At 32.9% G+C, this 24,387-nt stretch overlaps 1 protein-coding gene, 1 non-coding gene and 1 pseudogene across 2 annotated transcripts; all 3 read right to left on the reverse strand.

Annotated features, from left to right (window-relative positions):
- Nucleotides 1-3,559: 3,559 nt before the first annotated feature.
- LOC112097975 lies at nt 3,560-10,271 on the reverse strand (annotated as a pseudogene).
- On the reverse strand, nt 9,184-9,320 carry LOC112098722. Its single transcript, XR_002905831.1, has one exon. It is a non-coding gene; the product is annotated as a small nucleolar RNA Z247 (small nucleolar RNA).
- An 8,910-nt stretch (nt 10,272-19,181) lies between the features above and the next one.
- On the reverse strand, nt 19,182-21,575 carry LOC112098373 (NAC domain-containing protein 26-like). The gene is made up of 3 exons (XM_024184559.1): nt 21,264-21,575; nt 20,886-21,154; nt 19,182-20,556 (listed from the first exon to the last, which is right to left on the reverse strand). The coding sequence occupies exons 1-3, from the start codon at nt 21,409-21,411 to the stop codon at nt 19,627-19,629; spliced, it is 1,347 nt and encodes a 448-aa protein (XP_024040327.1). The 5' UTR covers nt 21,412-21,575; the 3' UTR covers nt 19,182-19,626.
- Between the last annotated feature and the right edge of the window lie 2,812 nt (nt 21,576-24,387).

Below are 24,387 nucleotides of genomic sequence, written 5' to 3' on the forward strand. Positions count from 1 at the left end.
CGGACCTTTTCATGTGGAGACCAACCCCACCAAATTCTCATAAAAACACTAAAAAACAATAAACATTCTTGCAACATAAACGTAAACACATCATAACTATAAAGAAGCACACCAAGCTTTAAAAATAACACACTTCAGAGTGTAGCACTCTTAATTGGTCTTCACATGTCCATCACCAATTAAATGATCAATTTTACCGTTTGAATCTTCAAAAAAATCTGAAACATCCAAATGAGTTATATCAATTGGATTTTCATGATCCATGAAATTTGTCTCATGATCCATAAAATTTGTCTCAATTTCTTTTCCTTTTGCCTTTTTGGATGCTTGATAAAGATCAACTAAATGTTTTGGTGTACGACAGACATGAGACCAATGTTCTTTCCCACCACATCTGAAGCAAACATTTCCATGATCTTTTGGAGATTTCTTTTGTGGATCTTTTTCTTGCTTCTCATTACTGTTATTCCACTTCGAGTGGTTTGATCGATATTTCTTGTTATAACCACCATGATCTTGATTATTGTTATAACCACAACCTCGGCCACGATCTCGATTAGCACTACAATTATTGGCTAAAGTACCATTCGCTTCAGGGATAGGTACAGATCCAGTCGGATGAGACTAATGATTTTTCAACAAAAGTTCATTATTTTTTTCAGCCACTAAAAGACATGAGATTAATTCATAATACTTTCTGAATCTCTGCTCTCGATATTGTTGCTGCAAGAGCAAATTCGAAGCATGAAAAGTAGAAAATGTCTTTTCGAACAAATCTGCATCAGTAATCTCCACTCCACATAATTTTAATTGAGAAACAATTTTGAATAATATAAAATTATATTGACTAACAGATTTAAAATCTTGTAATCGTAAGTGCATCCAATCATAACGAGCTTTTGGAAGTGTAACAGTTTTTTGGTGATTAAATCTTTCATTCAGACATTCCCAAAGGACATATGGTTCTTTGATCGTACGATACTCACTTTTCAATTGTTCATGAAGATGGCGGCGAAGAAAAATCATTGCCTTGGCTTGGTCTTGGGTTGATGCATTATTATTTTCTTTAATAGTATCTTCACGATTCATTGCATCAAGGTGGATTTCAGCATCCAAGGCCCATGATAGATAATTATCGCTGAAGATACCAAGTGCTACAAATTCAAGTTTTGCGAGATTTGATATTTTCAGAAAGCTATAAAACAATATAAACAAGGATAAATAATTGATTCACTATAAAACAATATAAATAAGGATAAATAATTGATTCATTATTAACGATTAGATGTCATATAATCACTCATGGTATAATAATAAAGTTCTATAATAATCACATATCATACTAGTCATGTCATAAAATTCATTTCAAATTTTATACCATCAATTATGCATATTTCAAGAGATATAATGAAGACAAGTAATATACATGCAACTTTGAGCGGTCAATGTTATTGCAAATTCAAGCATGACAATAATAGCTAATATGACATGTAATTGGTGATGAACAATTATAGTTATATAATAATTAAAAGTGTAAGATATGAGAAACAAAAGAATTAGTACCTGAACAGAGTCTCGTGCTGATAACATGTTAGAAAAACTATCAGCCAGCAATACAAAATAAAGAAGCAATACAAGATGAAGAATAAAATGAGAGAGCAATATATTATAGAGTGGTTTTATTCATTCCAAGTGTGTATACAAAACAAAGAGATGAGCTCTCCTTTTATAGTTACATAATCACTCCATGAAATAAATGTAAAAATTATGGATCATAATTCCTTGTGAGATAGTGGTAGTTATAGGGAAGTTAAACGTTGCTAATAGGAGATAGTGGAGAAACTAAGAGATATATGTTATGAACATCTACATTTATTTTAATAAATTCATAAAATTAAAATTATTATTATTATTATTATTATTATTATTATTATTATTATTATTATTTAAAGGGATAGAATTCAATTAGAAAACACACAACAATGTATCCAAAAGGAAAATCCTCCAACCAAATAACGAATTCCTAGTTGTACAAAGAAAACTTAATTAATCCATATGTCGAACCATTTACTACGCATAGGACATGGCAATGGCAAACATGGAAGTCATTATGAGCCTCTAGTAAATTATGGATATCCTGGATCACCCAATAAATTTCTTTACGGTTTCCCAAAGGATTATTTTTACATTTAGGCTCATTTATTGTTCTCATTTTTTTAATCTTTTTCTATCAAATTGATGTGTCAAAACTTTTCCATCATTAAATCCTAATATTTTGGTACAAAATTTTGGGTTACAATAAAATTTATTATACATAAGCTCATGAAAGCATTCAAGTACCAGATTTAGATATAATTATTAAGAAGAAATTTACAGTTTATAAAATACAAACGTCTAGATTAACAAATTCAGAGTTTATAAAATACATACATTTAGATTTATTTTAAATAAGCTCAGTTTAATGTGAAATCTAAAATTTTTTGGGATTAGAAATTTATGGAGATTATATTAATAGATTTAACATGGACTAAATTAAATAATAGTAAAACTACTCATATAGGTTGCTATGAACTTTTATTTTTTAATTAAAACATGGATTTTTATAATTCTTAAAGGTTTCTAAAATCTATGGAGACTAGCTTTTATAGATATAATGGTGACTATTTTACCAAACTTACCAAGAGCTAATAGGGAACTCAAGTAATTTTCTATTTAATTTTTAAAAATATTTTCTCTGGCTAGTGCTTGGGCCTCCACTTGTCATGAGCTACATCCACTCTAGTCGTGAGTAGCAAGCAACAATGTAATGCGACCTCTCATTTTTTTTCAAAGTGTGAACATATTTGATAATATCCCCTCGATGATCACTTGCTACTTCTAACGTCTATTTTTGTGGCATTAATTATTTACATGTTGAGAATTTTTTTTAATTATTTTTTTTAACGTGTGAACATATTTAATTAAGGAGATAAATGGATTTCACCCTATTCTCTCCATCGAGGTGCAAAAATTTGTTGATGACGGGCTTTGTTTTTGACCTATTTGGAAGGTGTCAAATAGGTCACAATAGATTATTAGCACGCTCAGCATCTCCTCTTGCTGGCCTTAAGAGTCATCTTATGGATGATCCTCCATTAGATCAATCAAGTGTCTCTGCAGTCTTGTTTTGTATAGGCATTCCCATTTAACAATAGCTTATCAGCTTTTCCAGAACTCATACTGTTTCATATAGATATTATATAACATGACATAGCAACTTGAGCATCCAAGTAGTCTAAACAACCACTCTCAAAAGTATACAAAGTTTGGAATACAATAAAACCATGAGTGAAGCAATATTACAACACTAATAATACTATAATATCCTCCAAGAGGATTTGATTGCTGTTAACATATACTACTGAAGTAGCATTAATTCTCATATATTTATATATATATATCTATAGTTCATTTACCCAAGCATTGAAGGTTTCAATGTCCTTATCACTTCTTATCCTCCACAAAAACTCCTCCATCTGACTTTGATGAGTTGAAGTCCGAAGTGGTTTGTCCAGTTTCTTCAGGAGAGTATTAAACCCTCCGAGAATTGATCAGGTAAAAGATCTATCCGCTCCATGCCGAATTGAGAATTCAACAAATCACAGCCATAACTATAGCCAATGGAATATGATGATTCTAGTGCTGGATAAATTGGTGCTGCCATGGCGACAGAGAGCCATAATTCAGCCAATTATGGCCACCACGTGGATTGAATTCTGCAAGTAGTCGAGGTTCTGCCTCGAAAGAATTTTCTACATTGTTAGTAGAATAAGAACCCCAAAGCTGATTTGGTAGTATTGGTGACTCCAAAATGTCATTCCATACCAGCTACCATTCTGGGGAAGTATTTTCTGCAACATGATTTCTAGAACAAGAAATCAAATGGTCACTTGGTGGAACTGGAGAGACCAAAAGAGCATTTCCTGCAACATGATTTCCATTAGAAACCAAATTTTGATTTCCTAGTAGTATGGATCCTAGGGAAGTATTTCCTGCAACACGATTTCCAGAATGAGAAATCAAATGGTTAGTTGCCAGTACTTCAGAATCCCAACCAGTATGCTCAGCAGCACGATTTCTAATTCTAGAAATCGAATTGTCACTTGCTGGTACTTGAGAGACTAGAAGAGTATTTTCTGCAACATGATTTCTATCGGAAACCAAAAGTTGATCAAGTGGTTGAACAGATTCCGAAAAAATCTGTTCTCCAATATCATGAATGATGGTAGAACAAGAAGTCAAATCTTGACTTGATTGATCTTCAACACTAGTTGAAGTAGAAAGCTTGCCATCCCATTTTCTTTCTAGGTGACACACAACAAAGTTCTTCTGTACAAATTAATAGGACAAATACAATAAGTTTTTTCCCATGTGGCCCGCTCTATTATCAATATACATATGCAATTCATCACAAACCAGGGCATAAGTCGGAAATGAAGCTCAAAACGAAACTCATACCTTATAACGAGGGTCATCCTCAACAGATATCTCGTGCATAACCCACTCAGTCTTAGCTTTCTTGGAAGTAGAACGACAGGGACAAAAAGGCAAAATCTTTTTGGTACCAATTACTTCGGCACTGTTTTTGCGCTTGATGTCAGAACCTGGGCTAGTGACTTTCCAGTACCCTGACTTTTTTTCTTCTATGTGAACTTGTAATAACGCTCACAGTAGAAGTACCAGACTTCTTCCTCACATTGAATCTCAGAATGCCCTGCCTCAAAACAATTCAGTCACCCATTAGTTCTGAATCAATTTCACTAAACTGACTTAAACGGCATCATATGATTACTTGTTGGTAGATACTTACGGGGTAGATCCCAGGAGTTGAAGATTGAAAAAAATGTTTGGTTACTTAGAAAATAAGAGAAAATGAAAGAGAATTAAGAAAATAGATCTGAGAAACTTCTAGTATTTCATTAATCAAATACACACGTAATGTGTGGTGAAATACTTCTTATATACAAGTGCTGAAGCTCAGCTGGATTTTTGTTATTTCTAACTAAAGCTATTAACAAACTATATTAAGCAGAATATAACGACTTCAACTAATTAGTCACGTGTACACATAATTTCATAATCACCAAGCATGACATGGCATGCCACATCATCAACGTGTAACTGATTAATACTGGTACTATCATCCTCTGCTCTGCTGACTACACTACAGGTGTGAGCTTCTTTAACATCCCCCATCAAGCTCAATGGTTTGTTAATAACATTGAGCTTGGAGCGGAAGTAACTGAACTTAGGAAATGATAGAGGTTTTGTAAGCACATCAGCAACTTGCTCTTCTATGGGAATATATCTGATTTCCAGCTCCTTTTTAAGCACATTGTCTCTGATGTAGTGAACATCTAATTCAATGTGTTTTGACTTAAAATGAAAAACAGGATTCCTAGCTAAGTCACCAGCACTTTGGTTATCACACCAAAGAACTTGAGGAGGTAACTTCACAATCTTAAACTCAGAAAATAATGATTGTAACCATGGTAATTCTGAGCTTGCTGAGGATAGAGCTCTGTATTCACTCTTTGTGCTGGATTTAGCAACAATAGGTTGCTTTTTGGATGACCAAGAGATTAGGTTGTTACCAAGATTTATGCAATAAGCTCCAATGGAATTGTGATCATTAACATCACATGCCCAATCAGCATCTGAATAACCATTCAATCTAGTGGTTTCAAGTATTCCCTCCTTTTGAATATGAAGTCCATAGGTGATTGTTGCTTGAAGCTATCTAAGGACTTTCTTGCAGGCCAACCAGTGTTGAAGTGTGGGAGCACTGAGATATTGACTGAGTTTACGAACTGAATAGGCAATATCAAGTCTGGTGAGAATTAGATATTGAAGACCACCAACTATACTCCTGTACAGTGTGGGATCCTCAAATTCTTGTCCCAGAGAACCTTGTACAACTCTTTCCAGCTTGAGACCAATGCTAAAAGGTGTGTTAGAACCTTTGCAATTCTGCATTGAAACCTTACTTAACAAATCTTTGATGTATTTTGTTTGAGAAATATGCATTCCCTGAGTAGTGTAACAAACTTCCACCTCAAGGAAATAAGCAACTAGTCCCAAATTCTTAAGAGCAAATACTTTGCTAAGTTTAGCAATAAAAATCTCCAGTAGATCAGAGTTAGGTCCAGTAATTAGAATATCATCAACATAGATGAGGACAATGATTAATCCTCTTATATCATGCTTGATGAAGAGAGAAGTGTCATCTTTGGAATTGATGAATTGCCAGTTAGTGAGACAGCCTTTGAGCTTTTCATACCAAGCTCTTGGAGCTTGTTTTAGCCCATATAAAGCTTTGTTGAGCTTGCAAATGTAGCCTTCTTTAAATTCAAAACCCTCAGGTTGTGTCATACACACATCTTCAGAGAGTTCTTCATTAAGAAATGCATTATTTACATCAATTTGCCTTACTTTCCACTCTTTCATAACAGTTAAACTCATGATAACTCTTATTGTCGAAGACTTTCTTACAGGGCTGAAAGGTTTCTGAGTAGTTAATACCTGCAATTTGATGAAACCCCTTTGCAACCAATCTTGCTTTGTACTTGGAGATTGAATCATGAATGTTATATTTAGTTCGAAAAACCCATTTGCATCCAACTGGTTTATAAGAGGAAGATATAGGCACTAAACTCCAGGTATTGTTCTCCACTTAGGATCAAATAATGCCTCAGAGGTGGTGGATGGTTCTAGGCTGTTATGGTTGGCAATGAAAGCCTTTGGCTTGAAGATTCCAGCCTTAGCTCTAGTGATTATTCTACATGTTGATATGAGTGGTTTGAATTGAGTTGATGGTAATAAATGTTGTGTTTGAACTGGTGAAGAAGGTGAATTTTGCTGATTTGGTAATGAATGTGATGTGGTATGTATATTTGGCTGTGTGGAAGAATTTAGATCAGAAGCTGGTTGTGTGGGTGATGAGCAATGAAGTGAGTCAGTGGGAAGGTTATCTGATCGTGAGGAAACAACTAGTGTGTTGTGAGAGGAATATAGAGGAGAACAATGGTCATTATCAGTTGCGTTAGCTTCAAGAGTGTCTTGATTGCTATTGGAAACTGGAACTGTATAACGTTTGAGAATATTATACTGAAAATCTGAGAATTGATTTTCAGATGAAGAAACATGAAAGAGTGATGAATATAGAAAAGAAGTTTCAGCAAACAAAGCATGACTAGCTATATAAATTTTTCCAGAGGAATGTAAGCATTTGTAGCCTTTATGTAAAGGACTATATCCCAGAAAAACACATTTTGATGTATGAAACTGAAACTTGTGTTTATTGTAAACACATTTTGATGTATGAAACTGAAACTTGTGTTTATTGTACTCTCTGAGGAAAGGAAAACATGAATAACCAAAGACTCTGAGAAACTTGTAATCTGGTGAAAGCTGAAATAGAGATTCATAGGGAGATTTCATGCACAATACAGGAGTGGGTAGTCTATTTATAATATAGGTTGCTGTATGAAAATAATCCCACAAAACTTTAAGAGGCGTGGTAGCTTGTGAAAGTAAGGTTAATTTAAAAAAAAAAAAAGTAAGGTTAATCCAAGTTCAGTGATGTGTCTATGTTTTCTTTCCACTAAGTCATTTTGATTGTGAGTATAGGGACATGAGTGTCTGAATTGGATTCCTTCTGCAAGAAGATAGTTAACAAAATATCTGAATTCCCCTCCCCAATCAGATTGAAGACATTTAATGGATCTGTTGAGTTGTTTTTCAACTTGATTTTTGAAGATTTTAAAGACATGAAGAGTTTCATCTTTTGTTTTTAATGGAAATATCTAAGTAAACCTGGTGCAATCATCAACAAAACTTACATAATATCTATATCCTTGAGGAGAAATCACAGGAGCTGATCCCTATAAATCAGTGTGTAATATTTCTAAAGGGAACTTTGTTTTTGTATTGGTGACAGAAAAATGTAATATGTGCATCTTTCCCATCTTACAAGCATCACAAGAGTCAAAGGTTTTGTTTTCATTGATAGTCTTAACATATGGACATGTTTTGATTACATGATTTAAGACATGAGAAGATGGATGACCTAACCTTTGATGTAATACAGAGGTACTTAACAAACACTCAGAATTTATACAAGGAACTATTGTAGTATGTAAGTAGTTGACTTTATTTTTGAAATCAGAACTAACAATTGAAAACATTGAAAATGGCTCGATTGACTCAACATTAGTAATATAACTTTGACTAGATGATGTGAGTAAAGTTTTATTAGAAGAAACCAATAGCAATTTGTAGAGACCCTTTTCAGCCTTGCCTTGCAATATTACCACATTCCTCATCTTGTCCTTCACGAAACAGAATTTGTCAGTGAATTCAATCACAATATTATTATCTTTAGTAAGTCTGGATATACTAATAAGGTTTTTGGTGATTTGTGGTACTAGAAGCATGTCATTAAGCTTAAGTGTTGATAAGGTATTATCTTTAGTTTCATGCATTTTCAAAACTGCACTGCCTAAGTGTGTTATGCTTAAACCAGCATCATTACCAACAATGAGCTTAGAAGTACCTGCAAAGCTTTTAGAAACATGCATATTGTTCATTTCATTTGTCAGATGATGTATAGCTCCATTGTCCACGTACCAGTTTGTATCATATGGTCCCTCCATGTTAGCCAGATATGCAGCTTTTGGATTTCTATTTGGTGGTGGTCTGTATGCTCTAGAATTAATGAACTCTGTAAGTTTCCAGCAGATATTTGCAGTATATCCAGTCTTGAGACATATTTGACAGGTTGGTTTAGAACCATTCCACTGAGGCTTGATCTGTCCAGGTGATCTGCCATTATTATAGCCTCTATTACCAGTATTTGGATTCCAATTGCCTCCTCCACCTCTCTGATTATCACCTTGATAAGCTCTATATTGAGGATATCCATTACCAACAAATGCATATCCAGAACCTCCATAACTTCCTTTGTAATGATTAGTTCCAAATCCTCTATTATTACCAGTATTATATCCATAACCACCAAAGTTTTTACCACCAAACTCATTTCCTTTCTTAAATCCTCTATTTAGAACAAGATTAGCTTCAAAATTCTGTTTCACATCTGCACTAGCAAGCATTTGAGCTTGTTGCTCAATCCTTGCTTCTTGAGTTAAAAGCATGGCATAAGCCTCATTAGCATTCATCTTTCCAACACCGACTTGTCCAGTGATATAGGTGGCCACATAATTATATTCTGGTCCCAAACCAGAGAGTATATGCAGAATTAAATTATCATTTCTTAAAGCACTTCCTGATGTAGCCATGTTATCAGCTATAGTTTTCATTTTAATGAAGTAATCATTGATTTTCAAATCATCTTTCCTAGTTGAGCTCATCATGTATCTTAGATGCAAAAGTCTAGATTTAGATTGTGAGCCAAATTGTGTTTCAATTGCCTTCCACACCTCAAGAGAAGTTTCCAGATTAAACACTAAGCTAATAATACCTTTACTCATTGAAGAGAGTAGCCATCCAAGAAGGAGGTGGAGTAGTTGAATCATCTATGAACTTCTCAAGTCTGTTACTACAAATTGAAGCCAATACTTGAGATCTCCATATCAGAAAATTGGATTGATCAAGCTTAACAGGAGTGTTGAACGTAAAAGAAGAAATTGCTGAGTTAACAGTTGTGTTATAAACTGGAGCTGATGATGAAGCAAGATTTATTAATGCCATTATTTGGTGTGGCTCTTATACCGAGTTGAAGATTGAAAAAGATGTTTGGTTACTTAGAAAATAAGAGAAAGTGAAAGAGAATTAAGAAAATAGATCTGAGAAACTTCTAGTATTTCATTAATCAAATACACACGTAATGTGTGGTGAAATACTTCTTATATACAAGTGCCGAAGCTCAGCTGGATTTCTGTTATTTCTAACTAAAGCTATTAACAAACTATATTAAGCAGAATATAACGACTTCAACTGATTAGTCATGTGTACACATAATTTCATAATCACCAGGCATGACGTGGCATGCCACATCATCAATGTGTAACTGATTGATACTGGTACTATCATCCTCTGCTCTGCTGACTACACTACAAGTGTTAGCGTCCTTAACACTAGGGATCAAAGCTATAGATATCAATTTCTTTGATGGTATGGACAGAGAAATCAGGGTCAAGCCTCTTCTTCTTTAGTAGACTAATGATTTCTTCGTTAGTAGGCTTGAATCTGTACCCCACGAGACTGTCCATTTCCTATTCAACGGAGAAGAGACAGAGCAAGAGCTAAATTACTCTCGGTTTGGTATGCAACTGCCAAATGCAAAGACTGAGATGGCGATCATATTGTATTATTATTATTTATAAAGGCAGAAGCATTGACGCGTCATTTTATCCCCTATGGCTTGACTTTTTTCTTTGGCTACCATATGATTTTACAGTTAATTGAAAAAATAATAATAAATAACAAATGTTAAAGTAATACCGTTTTAATTTTTAAGTGGTAATTAAGTGCGCGCGTCACATACGTTATTCTTCTGCACCATAAATTTTATTGATCCAGTCGAGAGCACCAACTGATAAAATCATGACATATATAATCCGTCACATATAATAACGTGTACGACGGTAGACACTAAATCAGATTTCTTTAACTTTCAGTTGTTTGTCTGACAACAATTAATGGATAAATATAATTTAAGAAGAAAAAAACAAAGAAAGAAAGACCCCACCATGCCACTATCATATTTCTTTTTTGATTCCTTCTCTGCTTTTCACAGTTGCAAGTGACCTTCCCTGCTACCTCGCAAAGGTGCCCCTTTTCCAAGAAGTAATTTGCTCGGATTGGGCGGTGAGATTCCAGTATTCCACATTTCATTTCCACGTATGATCAACTACGAACCCAAAAAGAACTGAAGGACCGAAAAACTTTGAAATGCCAACCATGTACAGGAAAACTTTTATTTTAAGACCATTGATCTCAAGTATGCGCAAATACAATTGACATGATGAATAAAGGTTAACACAAAGATTCGTGATGAGTTCCTACTGTTCATTAGTTGATGGCTGCCACGTACATGAACCATTCACATCTCTGCTTGTACTCTTTCGGAACAAGCATTTTTGTCTAGTCAAACAAGCTCCAAGTTTCAAGAACTCGGCCATTCTATTGAAAATTCAAGTGCTCTACATTACAAAGCAACAAATGATTACCAGACAATATCATATTATCAAATAATAATAGGACTTTCCTACTAAGAGGATTTCATAGTTGTTTACGTACTACTTAACATTACAGTACTATATGCGTATTTGTGTCACTACTATCCACTGCATAAGCTGAACCTTTTAAATTTGCTACTTAAGCAAAATTCTCATTTCTAAGCGGTGTTTGTGTCAAGCTTTTAAATTTGCTACTTAAGCAGAATTCTCAAGCAGTTCTTCTATCCATGAATCTTTCTAAGCAGTGTTTGTGTCTCTGCTATCGACTGCATAAGTTGAAGCTTTTAAATTTGCTACTTAAGAAAATTCTCAAGTAGTTATGTTATCCTTGCATCGTTGTAAGCAGTGTTTGTCTCACCGCTATTCACTACATAAGCTGAAGCTTTTCCATCTGACTTTGATGGGTTAAAGCCAAGGGGAAGGGTTTGTCCATTCTCTTAGCAAGAGTTTTCATCCTGGAAAGCCCTTGGGGATTTGATTAGGTAATTTACCTGCCCGTCACTATCAATTAGACAACCAGGAAAATCAAAATTATCAAAAGAACAATGCAGTTGATCTTTTATTACTGATATTTTCTAAAGCTCTCTTAGAATATATTAATACTTGTTGATCTAGTGGTAGCTGCGACTCCAAATTGCTATTTGGCGGCAGCAATGGGTTTATCGACTGAGGGCATGTGATAGAGAAAACAAATTCCTTCTACATGAATTAAAGACAAAAACAACATCAGGAATGCTGTATTATCAATTAATTTTCAAATTTTCATCAGCAGTGCTAGATTACCAATCAGCAAACTTCTAGAAGAAACAAAACAACAGTTTAGCAATAGGCAACAAAGTTATATACTCTAAATGGCCATCGTGCCTACTGTCCAGATCAAAAGAAATGAAAGAAATTTTAAGACTTTGCCTGGTTAATTAATCCTATTATATCTCCAACAACTAATTGGCATGCAACATATATTTTATTACACAGCATTTTATCAGATTAAAAGCTTTGAAAGATTCACAAAACATGCGAAGCCAGGGTCCGACTTCAATGGTAAGAAGCTACTTTTTTAGGACTCAGGACCTCGGTTCGAGCTTCAAGGAATACACGAGTTCATAGTAATAATACTAATAAGATTCATATAACAGAGCTCACATCCAAATAGAGATGGCAAAAATACCCGTCCGGTCCGGACCCGGACCGTACCCGGGTGTTGCGGGCCGGGTATTACTCGGTCCGGGTATGAAGTCGGGTCGGTCGTGGGCATCACTTGATAAACCCGGAACCCGGATTTTATTAAAAAAAATTATAAAATATATATTATTTTAAATATTTTATATTTATTTGACTTATTTATTATACATATATAAAGTTTTAAACACTTAAAGTTTATATTTTCATGTCAAATTTTATTGAAATAAATTTAAAACTTATAAAATTATCAAAAAATAAAAAATATATACACATAAAATATTAAAAAATATAAAATCCGAATACCCGGATTAAAACCCGGCCCGGACCCAGACCCGGACCGGTTGCATCCGGGCAGGGTCCGGTCATGGCAATACCCGGACCCGGCCCGGAGTTTTGCCATCTCTACATCCAAAGAACAAAGCTCATGCCTTATAACTTGGGTGGTCCTTGACATGGTACTCATGCATAACCCCCTCGGTATTAGCTTTCTTAGGAGCAGCACCATGGTGGTAGAAAGTCAAAAAAAAATTTGGTATCCACAAGGCCGTTTCTAGCTTTGATTTGGGAATCTTTACTTGTAATTTTCCCGTGCCCTGCTTTTGTTCTTCTGTGGGCACGGTTACTCTTCATGTACTTGTGATGAGGTTCACAGAAAAAGTACCATACTTGATCCTCGGACTCTGTTTTTGATTCTGCTCCATCACAAAAATAATATATGGTGCATGCCAATTAGTTCAGCTAGTAAAATCTTTCAGTAAAGAAGGTTAGAGAATAATTACATATGCGTACTTGCCAAGTCCCCGGGTTCAAGGCTGCAGATATCAACAATATCCTTGATAGGGTGATGTGAGAAATGGGGATTAAGCCTCTTCTCCACCATAAGATAGAGGATTTGTTCATTGGATGGCTGGAATTTGTACCCCATAAGATTCTCCATCACAGAATTATTATTATATTTTTTTAACTATTTCTTCAATAGTTGGTAGGGATCTGAAACTAACCCCCAAGAATTCTTCATCATTATTTGTAATTCAATACAGTCAGAGTGGCATCTCTTTCTGGTTTGATGGGAAGAAAATTTACCCTTTGAGAAAGAGTGAGCGGATGATAATGTCTCTACATTCTCACGGCGTTGTGCTACAGTGAGACAACTTTTGCTTGTTTCGCCAACGGTGTTGAATAGAGTATTACCATTGAGTGAGTGACAGAAATTAAATGACAGAGAACATGGAAATTTTATAATATCAGCTTATTGACACATGAGACCCCGCCATCCTCCTCTTAGTGGTTCAGCATCATCTGCCTTATCCTCTTTATAAAAGTACTAATTTATTCACTCAGAAAATTGTCTAAAACGACAATGTTTGCCAGATTCTCATTTTATTCGTGTTTTTAATTATATTTTCAACTGATTTCCCCGTCCTGTATGCGCCGAAATTATTAGTTAACTTTGTACATTCAGCTTTCCGCTAGAGCGCCTCCTTCTAGGAGAGGAAGTTTTTTGTCTCAGCCTAGTAATTTTCTTTCGCTGTCTCCTTCTTTTAGAGTTAAAATGGCTAATGGGCCATCCCGCCGCGCATGAGGGCGGCACAGCACAGCACACAGCACGAGTCCACACACGTGCGATGCTTGGACCGTGCTCGGGCCATTCTTAAAGAAAAATTCACCAATTTTTCTTTTTTTTGGCGTGTTTTTTCAAACCCACGTTTTCTTTCTTTCTTTAAGTCCATCAACCCATTCGCTACTGATGATGATGTTAATAATAATAATAATAATAATTATTATTATTATTATTATTATTATTATTATTATATAATTTTTATTAAGGAAACAATTAATATTTCACGATACTATTTAATTGCACGATTACTAATTATAATACAACAATACATAAATCTAATTTCGTAGATTATAGTAATGATTAATAAAAAATTAAAATTACAATCCTAAAATAATGATTACAAGAAGTCATAACTAGGAGCTATCAATTATAATAAGTCACAAAATTTTATAAATGGTGATATTTATAATATTATTTATTAAAATAATGATATCATTTATTCATTTAATAAATCATAAACATTAAACAATTAGACTTTTTTTTGAAACTAAGATTTAAATTAATTTTCAAAAACCTACGTTAATAAAATTTATCAAAAGTTTAATTTCAAGTTAATTGTAAAATCATAACATTTTATATTAACTTTTTATTAAAAAAAATTACTTGGATATACTTCGGCCCACCTGCTATTGATGACCCCACGGGCTGCGTGCTAACCCACTAATGAAGTGTGCTTATTATGTGCCTCATCACGTATAGTGCCTTAACCTATCTCTAATGATGCCATATTTTTAAGGCTCACATACCTAAAATTTTAAGCCCGGCCCAGCTCATGTGTGTGTCGTGCCGTGTCGTGTGCCCTATCAAAACGTGCTCGCGCCATATTGTACGGAGACATGTCCCGCCTGTGCCATGCCACATGTTGCCCGCCCCGTTTGACCATCTGTATTTAGAGTAATGATATTTAATATAATTATATTATTACTTTTCGAAATTTTCTTTGTTAAAAATAAAAATTTAGGGAGAAAAAAGTCTTTCACCAATGAGGTTTGACGTAATAGTTTATTTCATCTTTATTTTCTAAACAATAGTCTATTTTATTCATACTTTTCAAACAATAACCCAAAACATCTTTCTAGAAGTTTATAGTTAGTCTACTGTATTTTATTTTGAGGAAAAAATAGGATTTTTAATTAAACAAATGCAAACTATTTTAAAATAAAAGCATCAAGAACAATTAAATAACATATGTCTTTCTGCATAAATTTAAAATTTAAGAATAACTTAATAAAGCAAAAATAACACTAAAAATATAGTGGAGATGTTTTACCGTAGAACACTCTTTTATAACCACACGAACAAAGTTATAATATATTTTTTACTATTTATCATTTTGATCATGCAGCCATAAAGGAGTGTTTTACGGTGGAGCATCTCCAACATACCCATTGCTTATATATATGCTTGTGCGTGTGTGTGTTCGTTAAATTTTTTCAATGAAGTCAACTAAATTTTTTAATATATATATATAATAAAGTATTAATAATAATAATAATTTTCAATCAAAGATAACTGATCATATTAAAGTTAAAATAAGCCAAAAGATAAAAAAGTACACACTCTAATATATTAAAGTTAAATAATGCAGTGTTGTAGTATATTAAATATATGTTTTTATGTCTTTAGTGTGTTTTTTAAAAGTAAATAAAGGATTTTATGTTTACTTTTGGTAAAATAATAGTTTCGATTGATTATTTATTCATTTATCTTGACTGTATTGAAGTCAAAGACGAGCTAAAGTACAAAAATAAAATAAAAAACATTCTAGTGCTTATGAAATCTATGTTTCTTTTTAAATTTGTCCGAAATATATATTTTACATATTATTTAGTGTTATTATTGTTTATTCATTAACTTATCCTTCAATTTTAAATTTATGCAAAAATTCAAATGTTATTTGATTGTGTTTGACAGTTTTTTTAAAAATATTTTGTATATCATTAATTGAAAATCTTATTTTGCCCTCAATAATTTATACAATAAACTAATGATAAATTAACATAAGGGGTTTTTGAGTTATTGTTTAAAAAGTAGAAATAAATTTAACTGTTATTTAAATAATAATGATAAAATAAGCTATTGTATCAAACCTTAAGAGTGAAAAGAATATTTTCTCATAAATTATATTTTTGTTTTGTTTTATTATTACTCCTCACCTCCTGACTCTCTCTAGCATACCTATTACACCTGCCATTTATCTTCATCAGTAGTAAGCTCATTATCACCATCTACTTTCTTTACGATCAATCTATAGTTACCTCCACTAATATACGATGAGTTTCAATATTTTTGTTCAATTTTACGAATGTGTGGTGGATTTTACTTAGGGATGGCAATGGGCATCGTCCGCAGCGGATTTTTCATTACCAAACCTAAATCCACACAAAATTTAAATTACAAAATCTACACGCAACTTGCCGCGGGTTTTAATTTTTTTTAAAAAATCAACCTGCTGCAGATTTTGACAATTACTAAACCCACAATAGTACCCAACGGATTTTTTGCGGGTTTCCATATTTAAAATCACAAGTGTTCAATATTTAAATTTATAATAATAACCTAAAATTCCACATAACATACTTAATTCTAAATTTAACCAATGTAAATAGAAAATTAAAATTTCAACATTAATCCAACACAAATTCTCAAAATTAAGTATAAAATACACAAATCCATAAAAAAAGAAGCCACAAAATAGTATCTAAAAATAACAATTATCATTTTATATTGTTATTCAACAGAAGCTTCAAGAGAAGATCCATATTTCATTCACCACTGTTAGCACCCATCCAACACAATTGCTGCAATACTAATTAAGATTGATATTTTCTCATGAATAATACTTTCTAAATACTAATACGAAGAATAAAATTATAATAATGAAATAATTCATGCATTAAGTTAAAGCATGTTAGGACTTAGGCACATTGTAACTTGCAAACACGTTTATGCTTTACATTATTTACATTATATATATTTAACCCATGGAGGTATCCACCAAATATTTGGTTAATACAAAACTCACCTGCAACTTACTGTGGGTTTAAATTTATAATATCAAACCCGCTTGCAATCTGCAAAATTAACTACAGCAAACAGGTTTTGACCGACGGGTTCGAGTGAGTTTGTGGGTAATATTGCTATCCCTAGTTTTACTGTTATTAATGATATTGATTTTGCTTTATGTGATAATCTAATATTTTATTTAATTTCAATTTGAGATTTTATTACAAATTAATATTTGATTTAAATTTTGAATCAAATGAAAAAATGAGAGAGACAAGAAGTTAATATATTGAGAGAAGATAAAATATTTATAGTTTATTTTTTCAATAACAACAATTTTAGAGTAAATAACATTAAACAAAAGTTGAAGGCCAATGAGATATACTGAGGGGTCACATTCAAGAAAATTCTGCTCCATATGGTCCCAATTTCAAGAATTGTACCCATATTTCAACACTGCTAGCAGTAACTTGGTGCATTGAACATTGTTACCACATGTAACATCCGATAGCCAATTAGCATGTGCTTTAAGTCCGCCAGAAAACATGTAACTCATCTGAAGCCGATTTAATATTTTTTTAGCAACAATTTCTTGGAAAATGCCTCCCAAACTGAGTTGAATGATTTTTAAGTAATTTTATTTAACTAACCCCTTGAGTTAAAATTATGAGAAAGAGGTAAGGATTTGAAAAATTGATTTGAACTTTATACACCTCTCCATCTTAAATTTATATTGTGTATTAGTGTATATTCTTCTAAATACATTAACATCAAAATTGAAAAATAAATTTTGTTTTGTATAGAAAAAATGCCTAATACAACATAATTCCTAATACAAACTAAAAATTTGAAAATTAGTCTATAATACAGAATCCCTGATCAAATTTCTTTAACTTTCGTAGATATTTGTTGACAATAATTAATGGATAAATAAAAGTTTTCAAAAAAATAAAAGATAAAAAGTATGGACGCGTTGCGCCGTTGCCCAGTAGTTTAAGACCCCACAATGCGACTGCCATTTTTCGTTTTTTATTCCTTCTCTGCACGTTTGGTTTGAAAAAACAAAAGGAAAGAAAAGGAGAAGAAAGGAAGAGAGGGGAAATAAATAAAGGAGAAAGATAAATTTCCTATTTAACTTTGACCTTTATTTTCACTCATTTGCTTTTTTTCTCTTTTTTTTTTCTCCCAAATTTCTCTTCTCTCCTACCATTTCTTCCAATCAAACATGATAGTTACATTTGACCTTCCCTTCTCCCTCACAAAGGTGTCCCCTTTTACAAGTAGTAATTTGCTTGTATTGGATAGTGAGATTCCAGTGTTCCACATTTCCACATATGATCAACTAGAACCCAAATAGAACTAAAGACGGAAAGACTTGACCTTATGCTACACATAGATGCTAGATACAGACCAAATGAAGCAACCAATTAGTCTAAACAGCAATCACATTTGTATGCAATGAGCCTCAAAGATTACTGAACAATATCACATTATCACTAATAACAGAACTTTCCTCCTAAGAGGATTTCATAGTTATTTACACGCTACTTAAAATTACAGTACTTTCCTCCTAAGAGGATTTCATAGTTGTTCACATGCTACTTAAAATTACAGTACTTTCCTCCTAGAGGATTTTATAGTTGTTACATGCTACATAAGATTACAGTACTTTCCTCCTAGAGGATTTAATAGTTGTTTATATGCTACTTAAGATTGCAGAGTTCAGAATACAATAAAACATGAGTGAAGCATCATCACCCATATAGATAGAAAGTACTAAATTAACAATATTACCTCCTAGAGTGTAGAGATTTACAAGCTTATAGAACCAACTTGAACAACCTCTCCCAAGATCCCCAGATCAGAATTCCAAGATGAACCAAAGAAGATTCGAAAGTTACAATGATAGAAAACAACCCAATAGCAGATTAAACCAACAGTAAGCAAACAAAGAATCTAAAAGGAACTCAAGAACAACTCAAACAAAGCAAGTTACGTGGTTCAGTCAATTCACATTGACTTACATCCACGAAGGAACAAATTGATCAGCTTTATTGACAGAACAAAGTCTCTTTTACAATCAGATTTGCAGAGCCCTTCTCAAGGAACAAGAACGCTCCTTTTACACAAGCACTCTCTCTCCTGAATCCTCTCAGTTTATTGTACCAGAATCAGCTCCAGCCTCTGAGTTTATAACGACCCAGAAGCAATCCCAGCTAGGCACGTGAGCAGCAGATGACAATAACGGCTTTAACAGCCTTCACACGTCATTTAAAATGTCACGTGCGTTGCTCATGATTCTAATAACCAAAACGATAGAATTCTAGGTCGCTTTGTAAAGATAATCAAAGGTAGCAAGAAACGCCGATAACTGTGTCGTTTTGCTTTGTTGTTTGCAGAGCCAAAACACCAAGCTTCCTGTCGTTTCATTAACCTTTTTGATTTGTTTCATTTTGGTCCAACATAGAGGATTTGATTGTTGTTTTAAATTTGCTACTTAAGCAAAATTCTCAAGTTTTTCTTTTATCCATGCATCGTTGTAAGCAGTGTTTGTATCACTGCTATCCTCTGCATAAGCTAAAGCTTTGCCATCAGTCTTTGATGGGTTAAAGTAGGGGTAAGAGTTTTACCAGTCTCTTCGCAAGAGTTTTCATCCAGTAAAGCCCTCAGGGAATTGATCAGGTTATTTACCTGCTCATCACTGAAAATTTGACAGTCAGAAATATCACAAGTACCAATAGAACTATTAGAATAGTTTAATTCTTGTTCTTGAGAAATTGGTGTCTGCACTGCAGAAGAAGAGGCGTCATTTGGCCTATTGTAGCCACCGAATGACTTGATTTCTCTAAATGGCAGACGTTCTTCGTGAAAATTATTTCCAGCAAAATCATGTGTCACCGAATGGTGACCTGGTGGCAGCTGCGAATCCAAATTGCTATTTGGTGGCAGCTGGGGGTTTGTGAGACTATTTTCTTTAATTGGATTTCCAAAATGAGAGATCATATTGTAATCCGGCTGTGGCTGCTGAGTAGGAGGATAATTGGGTATTACCAAATTATTTGTGAGAGGGTACATATTTTGTTCAACACGATTTCCCAGATAAGAGATCGAATTGTGATTTGGTGGTTGCGGTTGGTATTTGAGAGTGGTTTCTTTACTATGATTTTGTGGTAGCGGCTGGTTTGCGGGAATATTTTCACCATTATGATCTCTCTTAGAAATCGAATGCTTACTTACTGATAGCTGAGTTGGGGTGTCATTTCTTATTGACTGGTATATAGTGTTTTGTACGGTAGGAAAAGAAATGGAACGGTGATTTTGTAGTTGCGGCTGAGGGATAGTGTGAGTGTTTTGTTCACTGTGATATCCATTCGAAATCGAATGACTAGGTGACTGTTGAGGTGGAGAAACCAATTGTTCACTTGGTTCCCCTTCATCAATAGTCGAAATACCATCCTTCCTCCTCTTATTGCGTTTTCTTTGAATGCGACACAAAACAAATTCCTTCTACATGAATTAAAGGCAAAACCAAAATAAGGAATACTGCACTATCAATTAATTTTCAGATATTCGTTAGCACTGCCAGAATTTCTACTCACCAGACAACAACAGATTCATTCATCAAGTCATGCAAATGCCTTGATGAAATTTTAAGACTGCCTGGTTAACTAATCCTATTATATATCTTAAATAGACACAATAATCTAGCATGCTTCACCAATTAATCACTTCAATCATCAAGAAGAGCCAGCCTTATTATTATATATCCAAAGATATAACAATTCATAAAAGAAATGAACTTTCAAGTGAGTGACAAAAACAAATTAGGCTCATACCTCATAACTGGGATCGTCCTTGACGTGGTACTCATGCATAATCCAGTCGGTCTTAGCTGCTGCCTTAGAACAGGGACTACGACGGTAGAAAGTCAAAAACTTTTTGGTGCCAGTAAGGCCATTTCTAGCTTCGATCTTAGAGTCTCTACTAGTAATTGTCCAGTGCCCTGCTTCTGTTTTTCTGTGGGCACGGTTACTTTCCCTGTACTTGTAATAAGGTTCATAGAAAAAGTACCAAACTTGATCCTCTGTCTCAGTTTTTGATTCCACTGCATCACAAAAATACATGTTGCGGGTCAGTTAGTTCAGTTGGGAAAATCTTTCAGTAGAGGAGCTTAGAGAGAAAAATGAAAGAAAAAAAAAATTACAGATGCATACTTGCTAAGTCCCATGGCTCAAGGCTGCAGATATGACCAATGTCCTTGATAGGATGGTGTGAGAAATGGGGGTCAAGCCTCTTCTCCTTCAGAAAATGGATGATTAGCTGATCTGATGGCTGGAATTTGAACCCCAATTGACTCTCCATTTCATTTTTTTTTTTGGGGGACAATAAAAGGAACTACAAAGGAAAATGAGAGTAGAAACCACTTCGTCAATAGCTCGTAGGGACCTGATGAAACCTCCGTAGACTCTCCACTATTGATTCTAATTCAGTACAGTTACAGTGGTGCCTCTCTCTCTCTCTCTCTCTCTCTCTCTCTCTCTCCCTCCCTCCCTCTCTCCCTCTTGTTTGATGGGAAGAATTTGCGGTATGAGAAAGAATTGAGTTTGTGTGGGGGGTGATCATGTCACTTTATACGATCAAAAATAAAGGCATTAGCTCTACGTTCGCAATACGCGTTGTGCTACAGTGAGACAAGTTTCGGGTTCTTCCACAACAGGCGTGGCTTTAGTTATTGGCGAAGAAGGCCGTCGCCTAAAACCTCATATTTAAAAAAATTTTATTTTTTTAAAATTTTTTTAATAATTTTTTAATTAATAAAATATTTTTAACACGTATTTTAAGAAATTAAAAAATTTATTAGATATCTCTTTATTCTTAATTATTCTATAATTAAGAATTATTTTTTATAAAAAATCTATATTTGGGAACCTTAATTTTAGAGAAATATAATTAATAATATTCTTTAACCTTCATTCCTTTTCAATTATTCAATATTAGCATATTTGACTTTTAATATTTTTTTTAATTTCTATTAAAAACCTCATAATCTCAAGAATTAGTAAATAAAAAAAATTTCTTGTTCTCTTCTTTACAAATAAAATTATTATATTCATTGGTTCATTTAAAATAATTAATTTCTTAAAATATAAAGTCCATTTTTATTTTTGAACATCAACTCATCATTTTAAAATTTTTATATTCTATCATTCTAAATATTCTATCATTCCAAATATTCTATTTGAAAATAAAATTGTTTTTATTTATTTGTTTGTTTGTTTTTTAATGGTTTTAATGGAAAAAAAAATCAATCTTCTTGACTATTTTTTAGGTTTTATTTTTTAAATTTTTGATTTTTTTTATTATTGTTGAAATTCAAGAATTAAAGATGTAATAAATTTTGATCCTTTTTATATGTCTTTGAATATTAAAATTACAAAATAATAGAAACCTCATAAAAAAATTTCGCCTAAGACCCCTCAAACTCTAAAGCCGGCTCTGTTCTCTAGCGGTGTTAACTTTACATTCTCACAAGTCACAACTCTTGAGTAGACTAAAGGATCAATTTGCTTGAAGGCCAGTCAATAAGCAAAGTAACAAAAATAACATGGAAAATTATAAAAAGTATCACCTTCTTACCCACATAGTTTTGAGACATTAGACCCTACCATCATCCTCTTATTGGTTCAGCCCCATCATCCTCATCCTCTTACTACTGTCTAGTGATATTTAAAACACTGAAATTTAAATTGAAAAATTTTGACAAAACACTGATAAAATAAATTATCACAGTTCATACTATAAAATCACATATCATTATAGTTCATTTTGTCAACGTTTCGTTTTAGCCTCTTTAACATTTTTCCTGACTTTATTTTTAAAAAAAATTTATAAAATGACAACAGAATAACCGTTAAAACTATATAGAATAATTGTTAATTATAAAAATAATGAAATACGGGTACTATTAATTAAAAAATAATAATTAGAAAAATTCTAGAATCTCTACTACTTTCAATCCCTTCCATTGTAATTTCATTATTTTAATTTTTACTGATGAACAGTAAGTACTGTGATGATGTACATAACTGCCGACAGAGTGGAAGAGCCGAAGAGCCAGCGGTGGGGGCAGATTTTATTTAGTGAGTGTTCATATTTAATTTTGAGCTTAATGTGCTGGTTTTGATGATTAAAATGTAACTTGAGTGAAAATTTAATATGATTTTTTTTTTAAAGTCCACTTAACGCAGCAGCTGTCCGCTATCTTCACCGTTTATTAAGTTATTTTATCCACTAATATTTAGGATATGTTTATGAATATTTATTTCTTCGTACACATTTATTTAAGGAGAAATAAATTAGTGATTTTAACTATATTGAGGTAACAAAATCCACTGTAAGGTCAAAGCTTTATTCGTAGTTAGCTCGTCCTTGTAAAATTGTCTAGAGTTTTTTTTTTAGCCAAGTAGACACTATTTTTTCTTCTCAAAAAAAAAATGATAGACACTATTTTTTGAAATCTCCCTAAGTTAAAAACAAGCAAAATTCATCCATTGACCCACCTAGTTCTATTGCTCTGTTATTTATTTTTACACTGAAAAACTTAATTGTAAATTACAATAAATGTAACTTAGGAGTTTTTTTTTTAAAATTATAAAGTTTAAAAATAAAACTGTAATGAATTGTATTGTTATCTCGTCCATCAAACAATAAATCGTGCCATTTTTTGTTTTCTATATCTAGAGATCATGATTGTTTATTAATTTGAAATTTATACGATAACCATATTTATAATTATATTTTATATTGTCATTATAATAAATTTAGGTACCAATATCCAAAATTGTTTATCATAAAACTACCTTGGTATACGTGATGATTAAATTATTGCACAGTATAAAGTAACTCCTTCTTTGATCAGTTGTGGAAAATCAACATCATATCTCCTTTCATTATTCGAAAGAAATTTTTTTAGATTGGGTAGTCTAAAAGCGTGAGACTCTTTATCTTTAAAGTTTTCTTCATAACAATAGTAATTAAAAAAAAAATGAAAACTTTCAAATTACGAATATTGACAAAAGTATTCATTTCTTCCCTTTTAGGTCAGTTTTCGATCTTGAATTCGTAAATTCTTCTTGGCTTAGCTCAAGTCAAACGATATAATTGATATTTCTATTACAATAAAAAAAAAATCTATTGATATTTCTAAATATCGTTTCTTGAGATCTTTTTTCCCGGGGGTGAAAAAAGGGGCCTCACAAAAGGAAAAAAAAAAACTTTTTTTTTTTTTAAAAAAAAAAAATTTTTAAAAATTTTGCGAAGGCTTTTTTTTTTTTTTAT

This window comes from Citrus clementina, unplaced genomic scaffold (genome assembly GCF_000493195.1).
Source record: "Citrus clementina cultivar Clemenules unplaced genomic scaffold, Citrus_clementina_v1.0 scaffold_5, whole genome shotgun sequence".
Classification (NCBI taxonomy): Eukaryota; Viridiplantae; Streptophyta; class Magnoliopsida; order Sapindales; family Rutaceae; genus Citrus; species Citrus x clementina.

What these genes read in the sequence shown, in the direction of transcription:
- LOC112098373 (XM_024184559.1), bottom strand. Translation starts at nt 21,411, where the DNA reads ATGGAGAGTCAATTGGGGTTCAAATTCCAGCCATCAGATCAGCTAATC. An exon ending in TGAGCCATGGGACTTAGCAA is followed by an intron (nt 21,155 to 21,263) that starts GTATGCATCTGT and finishes TTTGTGATGCAG; the next exon opens with TGGAATCAAAAACTGAGACA. An exon ending in AGGACGATCCCAGTTATGAG is followed by an intron (nt 20,557 to 20,885) that starts GTATGAGCCTAA and finishes TAATTCATGTAG; the next exon opens with AAGGAATTTGTTTTGTGTCG.